General features: G+C 47.5%; 1 protein-coding gene across 4 annotated transcripts in view; it reads left to right on the top strand.

Moving 5' to 3' along the window:
* Nucleotides 1-9119: 9119 nt before the first annotated feature.
* Nucleotides 9120-15210, top strand: part of LOC144124642 (polypeptide N-acetylgalactosaminyltransferase 11-like) — a 110597-nt gene continuing 104506 nt past the window's right edge. Inside the window, exons 1-3 of one of the 4 annotated variants that reach the window (XM_077657442.1) lie at nt 9188-9267; nt 9454-9558; nt 12689-12765. In XM_077657442.1, the coding sequence (XP_077513568.1) occupies nt 12761-12765 (5 nt within the window). In that variant the 5' untranslated portion in view covers nt 9188-9267; nt 9454-9558; nt 12689-12760. Of the gene's footprint in view, nt 9268-9453; nt 9575-11833; nt 11969-12688; nt 12766-15210 lie in introns of those variants that run through there. The other 3 variants (XM_077657441.1, XM_077657444.1, XM_077657443.1) reach the window with 3 other exon arrangements.

Raw genomic sequence — 15210 nt, 5'->3', positions numbered from 1 at the left:
TTGAATAGCTCCCATGTCGTAAGGGACGACTCGTAGTTCTCGTACCACGTGCGTGCGGAGCCATCCAATGAGAAAAAAACGTGTCCAATCTTTGCCGCATCATCCCACTTGTTGAATGACGCCACGCGCTCAAATTGGTCCAACCATTCTTCAGGGTCTTCGCCTAGGGATCCATTGAAAGTTGGCGGCACCCGCGGCTGCTGCAGTATGATCGGTGTCGACATCTTCGGTGAGGTTGCGGTGCTCGTAGCCGCGTCTTTTCGTTGTCTGGCGCGGTCCGGCAGTTTCCCGACCTCAGGCTCCTCTCCCTGGAGATGTCGGCTGGTTCGCTGAGCTGCTGGCTCGTCCTCGGGTGCGAATCGCTGAGGGCTGGCTTCACGACTTGAAGGGGGCGTCCGGAACATGGAAGGCTACCCCGCACCTCCACCAGATGTCACGTAGTGGTGACGGCAGTCGAAGCAGCGATGAAGACGGACGAAAGGGTCTTCTAAAAGAACTGTTTATTGGGCTGACTTGCACCCAAAATGGACTGAATCACTCGGCGGCGGCGAAGCGACAAGCGTGCTTGGCGGTCGTCGAACAGAATGCCCGCCGCTGTCGGCCGTGCTCAATTTAAAGCTGATAGCGAACATTCGAGATAAAGGGCGCAAAGTTACTAGAACATTCCGGAACAACGTAGAATCAGCTTTGCCTGGCTACGATCAATCGAGATAAATCTAGTCGCGTCTTGCGTCGCAAACAAAGCGACAAGGTGGTGTCGCGGCAGATTTGAAAAACGAACAAACACTGGAAATATTCGCGGCAATATACTCCGACAAAGGGCACCCATCCCGGAACAGCTGCGTACCTAATTTGGTAGGCAAATAAAACCCTATGGCTTGTGGTATAGAAATAAAACCACAATTAAATAATAGGTAAACATTGTATACATGCAATTACTAATTGAAGCGTACCATATCGCACCGCAGGCCGAATTCTAGGCCCACCTTGACCCCCCAAACGAAGCATATTCCGTTTGAGACGTATTCCTGGGGGGGGGGGGGGGGGGGGGGGGTGTAGCTCGACACTCGGTAGACGTGCATCGTAATTTCTCAGATCGATGGCACTAGGCGTCCATCGCTCCCGTTCGGAACAAATTGCTTTTAAGAAACCTCGCTATAAAGCGTTCCCGAGTAAACTTCTCGTCAGAGAAAGTTTTAAAACGTTGCGTGGAAAACATATATTTAGAGAAGTTTTAAAACGTTTATGAATAAACCTCATTTGTCAGTATGTTTTTAAAACGTTTGTGAATAAACCACTTTTGTCAGTAGGTTTTTAAAACGTTTGTGCATAAACCTGCAATGCTGAGATGTTTTTTAAACGTTTCAATCTAGAGTTAGACGTTGCTAGATGTTTGGAGTTGTTTGAAGACGTTTTATAGAAGTTATGTGTTTCGTGGGCTGCGTCGATCATATTTCTCGGAAAGGAACTCAAGTGACTAGGCAAACTTTTCCGCTGTTGCTTTGAAAGTAAACATCTCTTCTAGTTTTGACATAAGAACTCCAACAGTTCCTGTCAATTTGTCTAATTTTTTTGCTAACATCGGATAGTTGTTGCGAAAAAGAGTAGTCTTTCGAGGTGGACATGGCCTCTGCTAAGTCAGATGTACATGATTTACAAGTACACTTTTTTCGTTTCGCAGCAAGCATCTTATCATAAGTGCTAACCTTAACAGTCGAGCAGTTTTTCCCAACATGGAAATATTCATCACGCTTTGGACAGTTCAAAAGCTTTCCATCCTGAGACAGCTGTTCTGAGCAAACATTACACGTATTGGCCATAATGGTGCAGTCAGCGGCCAAATTCACTTATTGATATAACGTATCGGACAACACTCACCGGCCCAGTTAAAAAACAATGTTCAGCACCGCACAACGGCTCGCCGCTGACTGCGACGAAGTTTGGTAGGCACAGGCTTTAAGTACAGGCCATCGGCATCACGTGGCATCGATGATAGGTCAAGCTGTTCGAGATGGCGAAGATCGCAGTCTGCCGTAATCCAAACTGAGCCCAGCAATGATGTCCACTTCCGCCTCTATTGACTGTGCTGCTGCCGAGGGGTCCAGGGTGTTTTTGTAAACCCCTTAAGTGCACCGACGGAGCCATTGAATTTCCCTGCCTCAAAGGCGATGACTGGAATGTCGCCCAGGGCTTTCAGGGAAAGATGTGATCGGGGGGGAATTGCGACACGAACTTCAGCGACATGTGGATGTGCATAGAGGAAGGCAGAGATATCTTCCCTGACATATAATCTCAGGGAGACACGTTTTGGTTGGAAGAGAACTGCGGTCCTTTTCTCTTTGGTAGGAGTGAGTGGGCATCCTTTGTGACAGACTTGTACCCATGATTCTTGTACACGGCTAGGTTAGTCCCCTGCCCTAGCAAAAAAAAAAAAAACATAGGAAACCAATAGCCTATAAGATAATTGACAGCTATGGGTGTGTAAGTGTACTGGTCTTATAGGCTTGCTGGAATATTGGCCTTATTGGCCAAATAGTGTATTGGTGTATACCAACAGGCCTTTAAGTCTAGTACGCTGACACACCCGTAGCTGTCAATAATCTGATAGGCTATTGGTTTCCTAATTGTTTTGTAGTTTCAATGTTGTATTGGTCTCATTGTGTCTACTGGCTCAGATTTCTGGAGGGTATGGACAGCAATCTTCCTTGTTCTTCCAGAGCTCAGAAGTTCCAGGAATGAAGAGTTAGGCAGCAGTTTCATGTAAACACACTTTAATACACAATGAGAGCAGCAACTCATAATGGGACATCACCAAAACTTTGACTGCAAGTAGAGGTGGATTGCAAGATTGTGAGCTCCGGCCCAATGGTGCAGTCTCTTTAAAGATAGGGCACTTGAGAAATAAAAAAAGCACATTGCAGTTTGCAAGATAAAAAAAAGTGATCTCAAGAGCAAAACACCGCATCACTTGTTCAAAAAATTTGTACTTTCCTCTGCACAGCAGTGACATGCCACTGATGCATGCATGTAAATTCCTTGGTGCATTAAAAAAGAAGAAACATCTCCGATACCATGCAGGTCAACGCACAGCTGGTCTCTCCTAGTATGACACCGTATGTTTGGAAGAACTGTTCGAAAGTTCTGGCAGGTAAATGAGCCTGGAAAAAGCCCTGTCCACTCTGCTTTCAGCTCCAACGCGACTATGCGCAAGCTACGGTCGCCGGTAGCACGCGTGGCTCGGCCTGCTGGGCGTTGCACGATCTGATACGCGAAGGCGCGTCGATATGGTCTCTTGATACGTCTTTTAAGCTTGGAGCATACCTGTGCCAGCCGATTACACCAGCTATCGACCTCCGAGGCAGCGTGCGCTACCGGCGACCACCGGCGGGAAGATAGTCGCGTTGGAATTGAAATTAGAGCGTTCAGAGCGACCCCCTGAACCTCGACAGTGGGTGTAATCGTCACGCAGAGGTGTGCCCAAATCTTAAAACGCCAAAGCAAGACGTTATATGGACGCGTATCCGCGTGAAGGGTGGGGAGGCGGGGCGCCGCTATAGCGCAATGCCAACGAGGGAACTGCCGAGCTGCATGCAGCTCGGCAGTTGCGTCGCAAGAATGAAGCAAGTCTCGGTGCAAGCTTGGCTTCTTGCATGCCGGCGAAACAAGCGTTACTTTGACTCCCCTATCCGGAATAAAAAATGGGGTAGACAAGACGTATCTAGAAGGCACTACTGACGGAAAATTGGGATTAGAATAGGCTGCGAGTGCGGACTTGACCCAATCTTCCGTGCTGAGCTTCCGGGGCACGACATTGCCACTTGAAGAACAAAGATAGCAGCACAGCCGACAACAAAATTGAGGATACAAAGTTTAAATGCTCCTATCAAGAAGTCGTGCCTACAATATTAAAACTCTCCACCGCATTCCATCATATACGGCGCGATTCAAATTCCTTTGTACGCGTGGAAACGGCCGTTACGCAGCGCCACAGCGCAAAATGAATAACAACCGCAGCCCGCGATTGTAACTAATGCTTACGCACCTCATTAAAAGCCGAACTAGAGCTGGAATGTTGATACCCACGAGAAGCGTCTTGCAGAACTTGGAATTCACGGCAGCGTACACCGCGGCAAGAGCGGCGGCCCTCTCCAGCCGCAGAGCGAACGAATTCGCAGTGCCGGACGGTGAAATTCGCAGCATGTGAAACGGGCCTCGCAATGAACTATGTAACCGCATTGTCCGCGGCTTGCGGCGTCAAACTCAAAGGTAGTTTGTTCGAGAGCGTTGCGCGCCGGAACGTGAGGCGGCAGTTTTTCTGTATGCATCAGCGAACTTTATTCTTAATGTGGAAAACAATTTACGTTACTGAAATGCTTCATAAGCGCCATGGGATCGGCATGTGTTAATTTTGAGATCAGCGCGTTAGCTGGATAAGGAAGCAATGAAAAACAACTAGAACCACCAACCGACCGGTCTTGTAGCACCCGCTGACTAATGCATATCAGTCTGTCAGTCCCATGGACAAATAGGCATTGGTGTATGTGGCAAATATGTATCACTCTATAAGGTGTACTGGATTCTCTATTGGTCTAATAATTTTCATATACAGCTCATAGATAGACCGATACAGTCAATAACATAGCCTATAAGACATATATGTATCGATCAGTAAGGTGTATCGGTTTCTGTATTGGTATATTACAAATGCAGACACAAACCACAGAGAAACTATAGCACCAACAGAAATTTTTACAAGACCAATACATCTCCCTATGAGTTTTATTTGCTAGGGTGGGTTCTTTGGGAGGGGGGGAGCTTGGAATGAGTGGAGTGAAGTTGAGGTCATTGAGCTCTGGAGGACTCTGCTTGTCTGAAGGTAAGCTTTGTCTGCGCAGCACTGGATCATCATAACCAGTGAACCAGGGAGGAGAGTTATGCGAAGCTTCCTCCTGATGGGTTGGAGATGATGCATCAGTAGGAGAGCATGGAGCACTTCATTTGGATGGTTTGTTCGTGTGGCGCTGGATCATCAGAGCCAGTGAACCAGGGAGGAGAGGTATGGGGGACTTCCCGCTGATGCGTACGCAGCTGGTGGGTGCGCCGCGCGCCTACATTACGTTAGCATTTCGAGCCTTCAGCGTGGCGGCGCCGTGGCCACCGTGGCAGCTGCCGGCGGCGCACCGGCGAAACCGAGTGGGGGAGGAGGGGAGAGAGTGAATCCATGTCGAGGGACGAAGATAAAGAAGGAACGCCCAGCAAAGCGCAGCGGCGAAAGACTGACTTTGCCATTCGTAACAAGGTGATGGAAACAATTGAGCGCTTGTGTTTGTCCCCTGAGTTCTTGCTGCGCCATGGAACATAACGTATTTGCGATTCAACCGAGCGAGTTCCATTTGGCCAGCTGTATAGCTATCGCGTCACTCCAGGTTTGTCCAGAGCTGAACCGCAGCCATGTTCTCACGTGACGAACCTTGTGATGTGCTTCCTATTTTCGCCGAGTCGCTTCACTGTGGAGACCGTGGAAATTCATGTAACAGCTTTGAATAAGTGAAATGAGATCCGAGAGCTGCACAAGCGCATGCATGAACGTCTTCCTCGAGTTCCAACCGAAATATACCCTCACTCTGCGAAGCTAGAAATAAATAGTTTTATTGCTTCTTATTTTAGAACTTACATTTATGTGTGCGCATTCTGCTTCATCGGAGTGGTTTTGCTGTGTTCGACGATTCTGATCAACCTACAATAAAAAATTCCTATAATTTGGCAAATTACACTGCGTGACTTTGCCGAAACCTTAGCGCCGTTGGACTACGGGTCTTGAAACGACACACTTGTTGAAGGTCGTGAAACTGAAAATAAGAGAAAACACTACGCGCCGTGCGTGCTACTACACGAGTGCGTTGCTGCTTGTTGCAAATGGGTTGCAAGCCCCAAGGGTAGCGTTGGCCTGGCGGCCTGGGGCAAAGCTGGAAACATCCGAAGGTCCCGGCAAAGGATGAGTCGACTGGCAACAGAACAACTTGTTTATTCTGGCATCGCAAAAGAGCAGCCGGTCAGGGCGACCACGTTACTCGAAGGAAGGAATCGAAGTCCCTCGTTGGCGTCCGGGGCAGCTCCCTTTATACCCACGGAGTCGAGGGCAAGAAGGAACGGCTTGGGATGAGGCGTCCGATACGGCGACGCTCGAACATGTTCAGACGTGACGTGCGCGTCCGCCGGGCCGGCGCCGGTCAGACCTCCTCGCCTCCCAGTTGGGGAGCTCCTCTCCCCGGCTGCCGCGCTTTGACAAGCGTGGGCACCAACATGCACACACACACACGCACACACGACGACACGTGGCATTGAAACCTGCCTGGACGCGTTGGCGGGAGGCGTTGCGGCAGCGATGAACGGGCCCAAAATGACCGCCACTTTGAACGAAGCCGCGGCGTCCGTTGCATCCGCGCCGGCTATACCGCGCGTCGTAGGCGAGACGTAACATGCTTCAAACGTCGCGCGCTTAGCGGCATGCTGTGAACGCTGAAGACAACTGTCGGCAGCTTTTTGAAATTCTTTTTTTTTTTTGCCCGAAGTGATGCTCGGGAAGTTGTTCGGGCAATTAGCATCATAAAATGGCCCCCTGCGTTCAACTTAGGATCACAAGCATATAGAATATCGCACCTAAACTTATGCTGGGAGCACGACAGAATGGGAACGATTTGCAGGTGTTGTATACTTGATTCATGCACTGTTCGCCCTGCGACCGAAAAGCAACGGTGTGGATTAAGAGACGCGAACTTACTGATTAGATTTTAATGCAGAAACGCAATGGTAACCGCGAAGCCGATCCATCACCGAACTTGTCCTGTTCCTTAATTGGGCCCTGCCCGTCGCTTTCGCGCCTACTGACTGCAATAAACTCGTGAAAACTTATGCCGCTTCCTTTCCTCTGCATTGCGGCTCAACCAACTGCGCCACAATTCATCGGCCCGCCTTGAATTATGGCCAAAAACAAGCAAGCGTGGCGCACTCAATGCCTGCGGACGGCCCCGCCTTTTGCCTACACAACGGCCCAGGTAGCACCGAACATTAGAATAGTGTTATAGAAATGCTATGTAAGTTGCAGTAATGTTACATGTTCCATTGTAATGTTACGTTAATGTTAAAAATTAACATATAACATTGTGTGTTGTAGAGAAAACACTATTTTAACGCTCTAAATAAACATTATTTTAATATAGTCTTCGAAACGTTACTGTAATATTAGAGTCATAACTATAGAACAACATTACAAATATATTCGAGTACTGATTATCAGAACCTTTCCCACTGCTTTTACTGCAAAGACGTCTTTCAGCTAGCAGTACTTTGCAACCACGCCTCTTAGATAGTACTCATCGTAGATTGCGTGCACAGCACCACTGTTTCGTCAGAAAACTTTGGTTATTACCCATTCGCCACTATCACTCATGGGACACCCCTCAGTAATGGGTATATAAGCTTGACTCCATGATATCCGTTCGGAGGAGTTGCATTTTGTGCTGTATAGCGTTGTAAGTTGTAAAGCGTTGTAAGTTGTGTGCCAGCACAACCAGCGGGCCTGCATGCTTGTGCAGGGCTGCTTCACCATTTTCGAGAATGTTACATTTGTGTTACATTTATATTGTTGACATGTTTTATTAATTTTCGGGGCAGGTTATTCTAACATTCAATAACATTACATAAAAAGGACATTAACATTTGACCATAACAAAAATGTAACGTTGCCGCAACGTTTCGGTGCTACCAGGGGAAAGTCGCCAGCGCCGCTGCATCTCTTTGACGTCACGGCCTGACACCTGCCCATATATACACCATTCATATTGGACCCTCCTCCTTAAGCACGAGGCGATGGTCCGTTCAGTGAATTGTTTTTAATCACGACCACAGAGACGGTGTAAAGGATGAAAACAATTCAGCAGATTAAGCTGATAATATCTTTTTTCAAAGAAACTGATTTTGCTCCTCTGTTCTTGTTCAGGGCAATAAGCAGTTCTCAGTGATGAAAATCATTGGTTTCCAATGGAAGCTCCAATTGGACTGTCCAGTTGTGTGCTCCAATCGGGCCTGCCAATCGTATGATCCAACTGAAACCAATTGGGCTACCAATTTCGATTCATGGGTCCAATTGGCGTACCTATTGAGTCCATGATCCCAACTGGATCCAACCACGGAATACCCAGTTGGAAGGTAAATCAAGTGGACTGTCTATTTGGGAATCTCCAACTAGAATCAAGTGGACTCAATGGACTGCCCAATCATGAATCCAACTGGCTTTCCTGTTCAGTCGAATTGGATTTAATTGGTTTGGACCCAATCTTTGTTTTTTTTCTGTTTTGGGACAATGTATGGCAATGTCTTATGCATCACTGCAAAGAAGAAAACATACAATCAAAATCTGGTGTCTGTACCAGGTGGTTGAAATCGTCCGCAACCTTCTGTTACGGCGCGCCTCTTTATTTCTAATTTCTTGCTTTCACTTCCACCTTCATGCCTTCCCCGGCGGCACTGTTGAGGCGCCCAGCGATTAGTCCTTTCCTCAAAACCTCGTTTTTGTTTTAGTTTCAGAGCGATGAGGTCGCTGGGCAGTGCCAGGCATGGTGAAAGAAAGGAAGGTAATCCGAGGAATTTTCGCTTTGCTGTCATTCCGTCCAGTACGGTGGCTTCCGTTCGTGGCGAGCCAGTTCCGATTCTGACGTCACGCACCGACGGAATTGTTCGCTTGAGATTCGAGTCATATTCTCCCTCTGGTTCGCCACGGCACCCGGATGCTGTTCGCCTAAGTTTACCGAGAACGGGGCTAGCTAGAAGCATGTCATGCTTAAAATTTCAGGGCCTAAAAGTCGATGTGCGCTCTTGGTGTGCTGCCCACGGCGGCACGGACCTCGTACCATTGAGGTGGAAATGCGGACCACGCTCCGTCCTTCACAGACTTCTGTGTGGTCGAGGCTAGAAACTAGAACTTCGCACTAACAGAGGTCTAGACGCGGCCTCGGCCTGCATTCTCGTATTTTGCTAGCAGTTCGCAAATTTAAATTGCGCGCCTCTTAGCGTGCTGCATACTTTCACGTCAACTGTCGAAATAGTTTTGCCCTGAGAAAGGCTGCGTGCCTGCGCCGGTGGTAGCGAACGCTGCACGAAGGGGCAGCAGCTCGAAACTGTGGTATCACCCGGCGTCGTCGCATCGTGTGCCTACTTTGGCCAAGGTGGACCTTGGTCTAGCTGCACCCAGCCAACAGATGCGTGCAGGTGCGTGGCGCCCAGTGCTTTCGCTGTCCGCAGGTGTGGGCGTGTGCGGGCGCGCTAGGAGATGCTGTTGTTGCGCTCCGTGCGCGTCGTGCGTGTAAACTTTCGTCGGTGCGTGTTGCCCGTGTTACCTGTGCCTGTGTGCGGCTGTGTGGTGGCCAGTGTGGTGGAAAGAAGGTTTTCGTGCAGACGAGTCCCTCGCTGTGGATAAGGGCCCCCACGCCGCGCGGCATTGCGGAAATTGCTAGCAGAGTTCATGAAGACGTCTCCAACAGTGACCGAATTGGCCGCATGGTAAACAAGGTCGCCGGTAATTCTATTCACGGCATGGGGTAACCGTTGGCAAATGCTTAAAATTGGCGAAGGTTAGTTAGCCAAAAGAAAAAGTAAAAATAAAAAGATGGCGCAGAGAGTACTCGAAAGTTGCTAGCTTGGGCCAGCTGGTGCATGGTTGCGGAAAAAACCGGCAGAAAAGGACGTGTTTACGCGAAGTAGTAGTTGTGTTGTAGTGAGATAGTTACCCTGCCACCTTTCCTCAAAAAATTTTTTTTCTTTCAATTTTAGAGCGATGAGGTCGCTCATGCTGTGCCAGTAAGGTATTTCGTCGAGTGCCTGGGCTCCCGACATCAGCGCATGGACGGAATGATTCAATCGCCAAGTCCGCCAAATCGTGTTTTAGACCGTTTGAACAGCCCTTTCAACAGTGCTTTGTCGGTTAAGTTAATCCTTATAAAACAAATTTCTCGTGACAGTTGGACTCGAATGACATTTTATCCGTCTTTAATGAAACTTCCACATACTTGAGCTTCACATATGAGGTATCATCAAGTTCTTAGGCTTGCTTTAGACTTTTTCTGACGATAGCCACGTTTAGTGGAGTTAGCTGCTCACACTAAAGAAAGCCTGTTGTCCTACACCTCGTCACATTCTAAACTTGTGGAAAGGGGTATAGCCAACCACAGCCTAGGTAATGCCCTGCAGAAAGCTGCTCACACGTTCTGTAGAACAATTTTTTAGAACAGGTTTGCCACCTGCAGTCAGCTGGTTACCCTGAACAGGCCCTGGTTTCTGTTGCTAAGTCATTATCTTGCAAGCTGAAGTCTCAGCACATGCCTCACAATGAATATGCGCCGTGGGAAGAAATGAGATCGACTGTGACGCCGTACATGCACAAAGTCTCGCATAGTGTTAAAAAGGTTGCCACAAGATACAATGTCAATGTTGTCTTTTCTGCGCCCACAAACTGTCGTCATTGTGTGCCTGCATCTCAGTAAATAAGAGTACAAAAAAGAAAGGCAAAGTCTAGCACCACAGTATGATCTCCAAATGTACAACCAATGTTGCTTGCTCTCTCCCCCTGTCATGTGGAAAGCCTGACATCGGTCAGACTGTCCAATGTATTAACGATCACTTAAGACAGCATCGCTGCAACCTGATAACACAGCCAATCTACCTAAACAATGCTACCATTGTAAAGACTGTACCGCCCTCTTCAGTAATGTCGGAATCATCATCCACGGAAAAACACGAATAGAACGAGAAATCTGTGAAGCATTTAAAGTCAAGAACTTAGGCACTGAATGCGTCGGCGACTGCTCAGTCTGGTTTACTGCGAGAGAATACAGTTTCATAAATGGGACATAGTTTGCTGCGTACAAGATAACAGCACCCGTAACCTGCACCTATCAAATTTTTTTGTTTGTTGTTTTTTATTTGCCTTGTTGCTTACACACATGTGGCCAGCTCTTTTGTGACAATTTTCACTGGGCAAAATTCAGTTGTGTTTCCAGCGTCATCTTGTCTACTCCATCTTGTGAATTCATCCTTTTTTACTGTTTTTTTCCATGACATAGCTTTCAGGTGCATCGCGTGAGAATGATACACGCTGTAGTGTCTCTGTACATACATAAAGTTGTGTACTTACAAGAGGAAATCCGCAGTTGCAGAAAAGCATAAGCTGCAACTTCGCTGGGTTGTGTTACACACTGTTTTTGATGTGCAGCCTTTGTCATAAGTATACAGCCATTCTGAGCCCTGCAGCACAGCTTGTTTTGCCTCCTCAGAGACCGTATTCTCTCGAAGGTGGGAAGGGCTGGCGCCCTCTAGTTTAGGACTGCCAAATGTACTAGAGAGCCCCACTACATGGCTTAGAAGTACAGTCGTGCCTCGTCAATACGACCTCTGTTAATATGGATGGCTCGAATGTGGACAATTTTTCAGGGGACCAAACTTTTCCAATGTATTTCCACCCCGTTATTATGGAAACTTGCTGCCCGAACAATGGCCAGGACAAAAATTCACAGATCTCATTAGCACTTGTCTATTTTTTGTCGCATTAATATGAACAGCAGTGAGAACAAATTCTCTACTGCTCCAACACGATCTTTCTTTTACTTTATTTTGTGTGCAGGATGCCAGCGAAAGGCAGTGCAAAAGTGCACCCCTCCCGCACCCCCGTCCAATGATGGCCTTTTTTTGTGGTTTCATTCTTTACAGTGCCCGGTCGATGAGCCACATGCCATTGGCCTTATTGCATAAATGGCTGTGAGGAAAACTCTCTGCAGGTTTGGCTGTGTTGAAGACTGGATTCAGCAGCTGCCAGCAGAGAGAGTACAGAATGTTCCAGCAGTTCATGTGATGTTAATACCCATACTAGAACCTAGGTGACCAGGCCGTGACACTCCAGTACGCATCTCATGGGCCAGTAAGCACTTCAAACTAACTGCACTGCATTATTTGGAGATAACAGCAACTAGGGTAATGCAGTTGAAATTCGAAAGATTTTAAATCGTTTCCCCTTCACACTGCTCCCCTCTAAACAGAGACGCATACTTTAATCATGAGGTGTCTTTTTTTTTTTTCTGAAAGTTATTTCATGACTCGTTATTTGGATGATTCACTTTATGCACAGTTTTATTCGGGAACAGAAGTGTCCATATTAGCGAGACACGTCTGCGTACCCCTTGGGCTGTAAATTTCTGACAAAGACTGTACTGGAAGGCTCCTTCTCGAGTTGCGACATCATGGAGTTGTTTTTGTAAGCACTGAAATTGCTGTGAGTGCTGTATGTCCAGTTGGCACCAAGAAGGGCATTGTTAAGCAGGTGTACGTGACGTGAAGTGTGGGCCTGGCATCAAGGAGGCCAGTGTGCAAAACCGCAGAGTCACCACTGGCTTGAGGAAAGAATGTAGATAGAGTATTGGAAAACATTTAGAAGTGGTAGCTGTTTCTGCTTACATGTTAGCCGTGCCGAAGCTTTACCTAGGTGCCTCTGTGTCTTGTGCATATCTAGCACACTCGGTAAAAACCTTGCAGCCATTCTTCTCTGGTGTGCTGTAGCCAAAGAGACCTTTGATTGTGCCGTGCTGGTATGTGGAAGTAGCCCTGTTGTGCCAGATGTGCAGAGATGTTCTATGTCTTTCAGACATATTCCTCTTGGCTGAGTGGACGACGAGACCTCCTCACAGGCCTGTAATGTCCTGAAGGTTGCTAAACTATGAGGTAAAACACTTGCAGTATCAGATGATGTATCACACTGATTGCTCAGACCTGTGCCTGGTTTAGGCTACCCCCACAAATTTCCTAATCTCATCCCCCCGTGACACTGCACCTGATTGACCCTGGCTTTGTTTTATTTTTATTGGAATCCACTTTGTTGCCCGAACAGACCACCAGCCATGTGTTCTCTGCATTGCATGTGCTGCCAGAATGAATTTCCTCCTCATTATTTGTGATAGGATATTGTTTACTCCAATTTACTCTCCTAACGTATGTTGCTCTTTTCCTTTTTCTTGGTGTTGCCTGTATGATTTACTGTTTCATAGCTCACTGAGCTGTCATTAATCTCTCCATTTTTCATGCCTTCCCACTTTCATTTATCCCATCCCAAGAACGGCCGCCAAGGTGGCTCGGTGGTTGTGGTGCTCGGCTTCTGACTCCAAATATGTGGGTTCAATCCTGGCACTTGCATTTCGATGGAGGCGAAATGCTGGAGGCCCGTGTACTGTGCGATGTCAGTGCACGTTAAAGAACCCCAGGTGGTCGAAATTATCCGCAGCCCTCGACTACGGCGTCGATCATAGCCTGTGCTGCTTTGGGACGTTAAACCCCATAAATCAAACAATCCCAACAAGGTGCTTTGTGGCAGTTTGACAAACGCTCATGTTCTTGGGCAGCCGTCATTTCTCTTGTCTTATGAAAGTGCACCAGGGGCTTGCAAAGGGACTCTCTTTAATGTGTCTGGAGGGACAGGATGATTACTGGTGTGAACAGGAGCCTCTCATTTCGGATGCCGGGTGGCCTATGCTCTTTGGATCAGCTGCACCCATACATGCTTATTCACAATGCTAGTGCACATTCTTGCTGCCTGAATGGATTCGGGAGTAAAGATATGCAGTCAGTCACAAACTGACCTGCCTACAGGAAAAATCTGTGGTCTGTCGAAGTGTCAGTTGAATTAAGAGTTAGGAGATGGCATCTCATTAATGGCTATAGGAAAGACGACAATCCATTTTTAAGTGGAGTGTTCTGATGAGCGCTAGTGCTGATGCTCTTCCCGAGGCATAGTTTGGCGAGCTCATCTGCAACTGAAAAAAAAACAAGCCGTACCCAAAACCTATTCGCAAACTTTCTTCATGTTCTATAATACTTTGTGCAGATAGCACACAACTACTTCCAGTCCGCAAGGTAGTTTCACTTTTTCTCGTCTTCACGTTCATTTTGTGTATCAGTTTTTTCACAAGGGTCTCGGCAGCAGCTGTCATGACCGTCAAAGGGCCGCCTGAAGCCAAAATTCTTGTCAGTTTGTTATCAAATTGGAAAAATTGGAAAATTGGTTTTTGATGTAAGGAAATGGTGCAGCAATTGTTTCACATCTCGGTGGACATCTCGGTGGATACCCTGACCACGCTGTAAGGGAAGGGAGGAAGGTGGGAATGAAAGAACATTTTGGTGGTAAATTCAGCGTGGAAAGACGAAAGACACTGGAAGGGGGACAAAAGAAGTGCTCCGCCCCCTTCCAGTGTCTTTCATCCCTCCGCGCTGAACTTACCGCCAAAATGAACTACATCCAACTCGCCCAACTCACCATTCTTCTGAAAGAAGAAAGCAAGAAAGCGGTGCCGTCGTGGAGGGCTCTGGAATAAATAATTTCGACCATGTGGGGATCTTTAAGTGCATTGACATTGCACAGCGCACGGGCGCCTTTGCGTTTCACCTCCATCGAAATATGGCCACTTTTGCCGGGTTTGAACCCTGGAACTCTGGCTCAGTAGCCGAGCGCTCTAACCACTGAGCCACTGCGGCAGGTTTATCCAATTGTGCATTTATGAAATGAGAAATTGAGCATTTGTGAATTGCGGGCCAGCTGTGATTACCAACGAGGCTACAACCGTGAAATCGAGAGTGAAAGATGGAGACAATAAATAAAGGTAAAGGTGACGCAAGAATGAAAAGGCTAAAACCAGGCTAAGACATATGGAGGATGGAAACAACAAGTAACAAGAGTAAAGGTGCAGGGTGAAAAAGGACAGTTTTTGCTCTCTCGATCTTTCACTCTCGGTTGCACAGTTGTAGCCTCGTTGTTACTTTGTTAATGATTCCCAGACACCTTTTACATTTAATCTTGTTTTGTGATTACCAGTTGGCACGAATTTTGGCTTTGGGCTACCCTCTGTTGGTCGTGACAGCTCTTGCCGACACCCTTCTGAACAATGTGAAGACATTTGCAATGAGCCTACAGATGAGGGCGAGTGAAAGGACCTTGTGACCAGAAGTCCCCTACCTGCACAAAGTATCATACAGCATAAAGTTGCGAGTAGGTTTGGGGTACCGCTCGCTTTTTCATCTCCGGTTAAGATCGTGAAACTGTGCCCTTGTATCTCTAGCAAGGAGACCAGAAGAAATTGACGTGGGAAAAAGCATACCAGGCCTTATGTGGAGTCAGCA

Source organism: Amblyomma americanum, chromosome 3, assembly GCF_052857255.1.
Source record: "Amblyomma americanum isolate KBUSLIRL-KWMA chromosome 3, ASM5285725v1, whole genome shotgun sequence".
In the NCBI taxonomy this organism is placed as follows: Eukaryota; Metazoa; Arthropoda; class Arachnida; order Ixodida; family Ixodidae; genus Amblyomma; species Amblyomma americanum.
The sequence above is the reverse complement of the archived record's forward strand: the minus strand, read 5'-3'. Positions and strand labels throughout refer to the sequence as shown.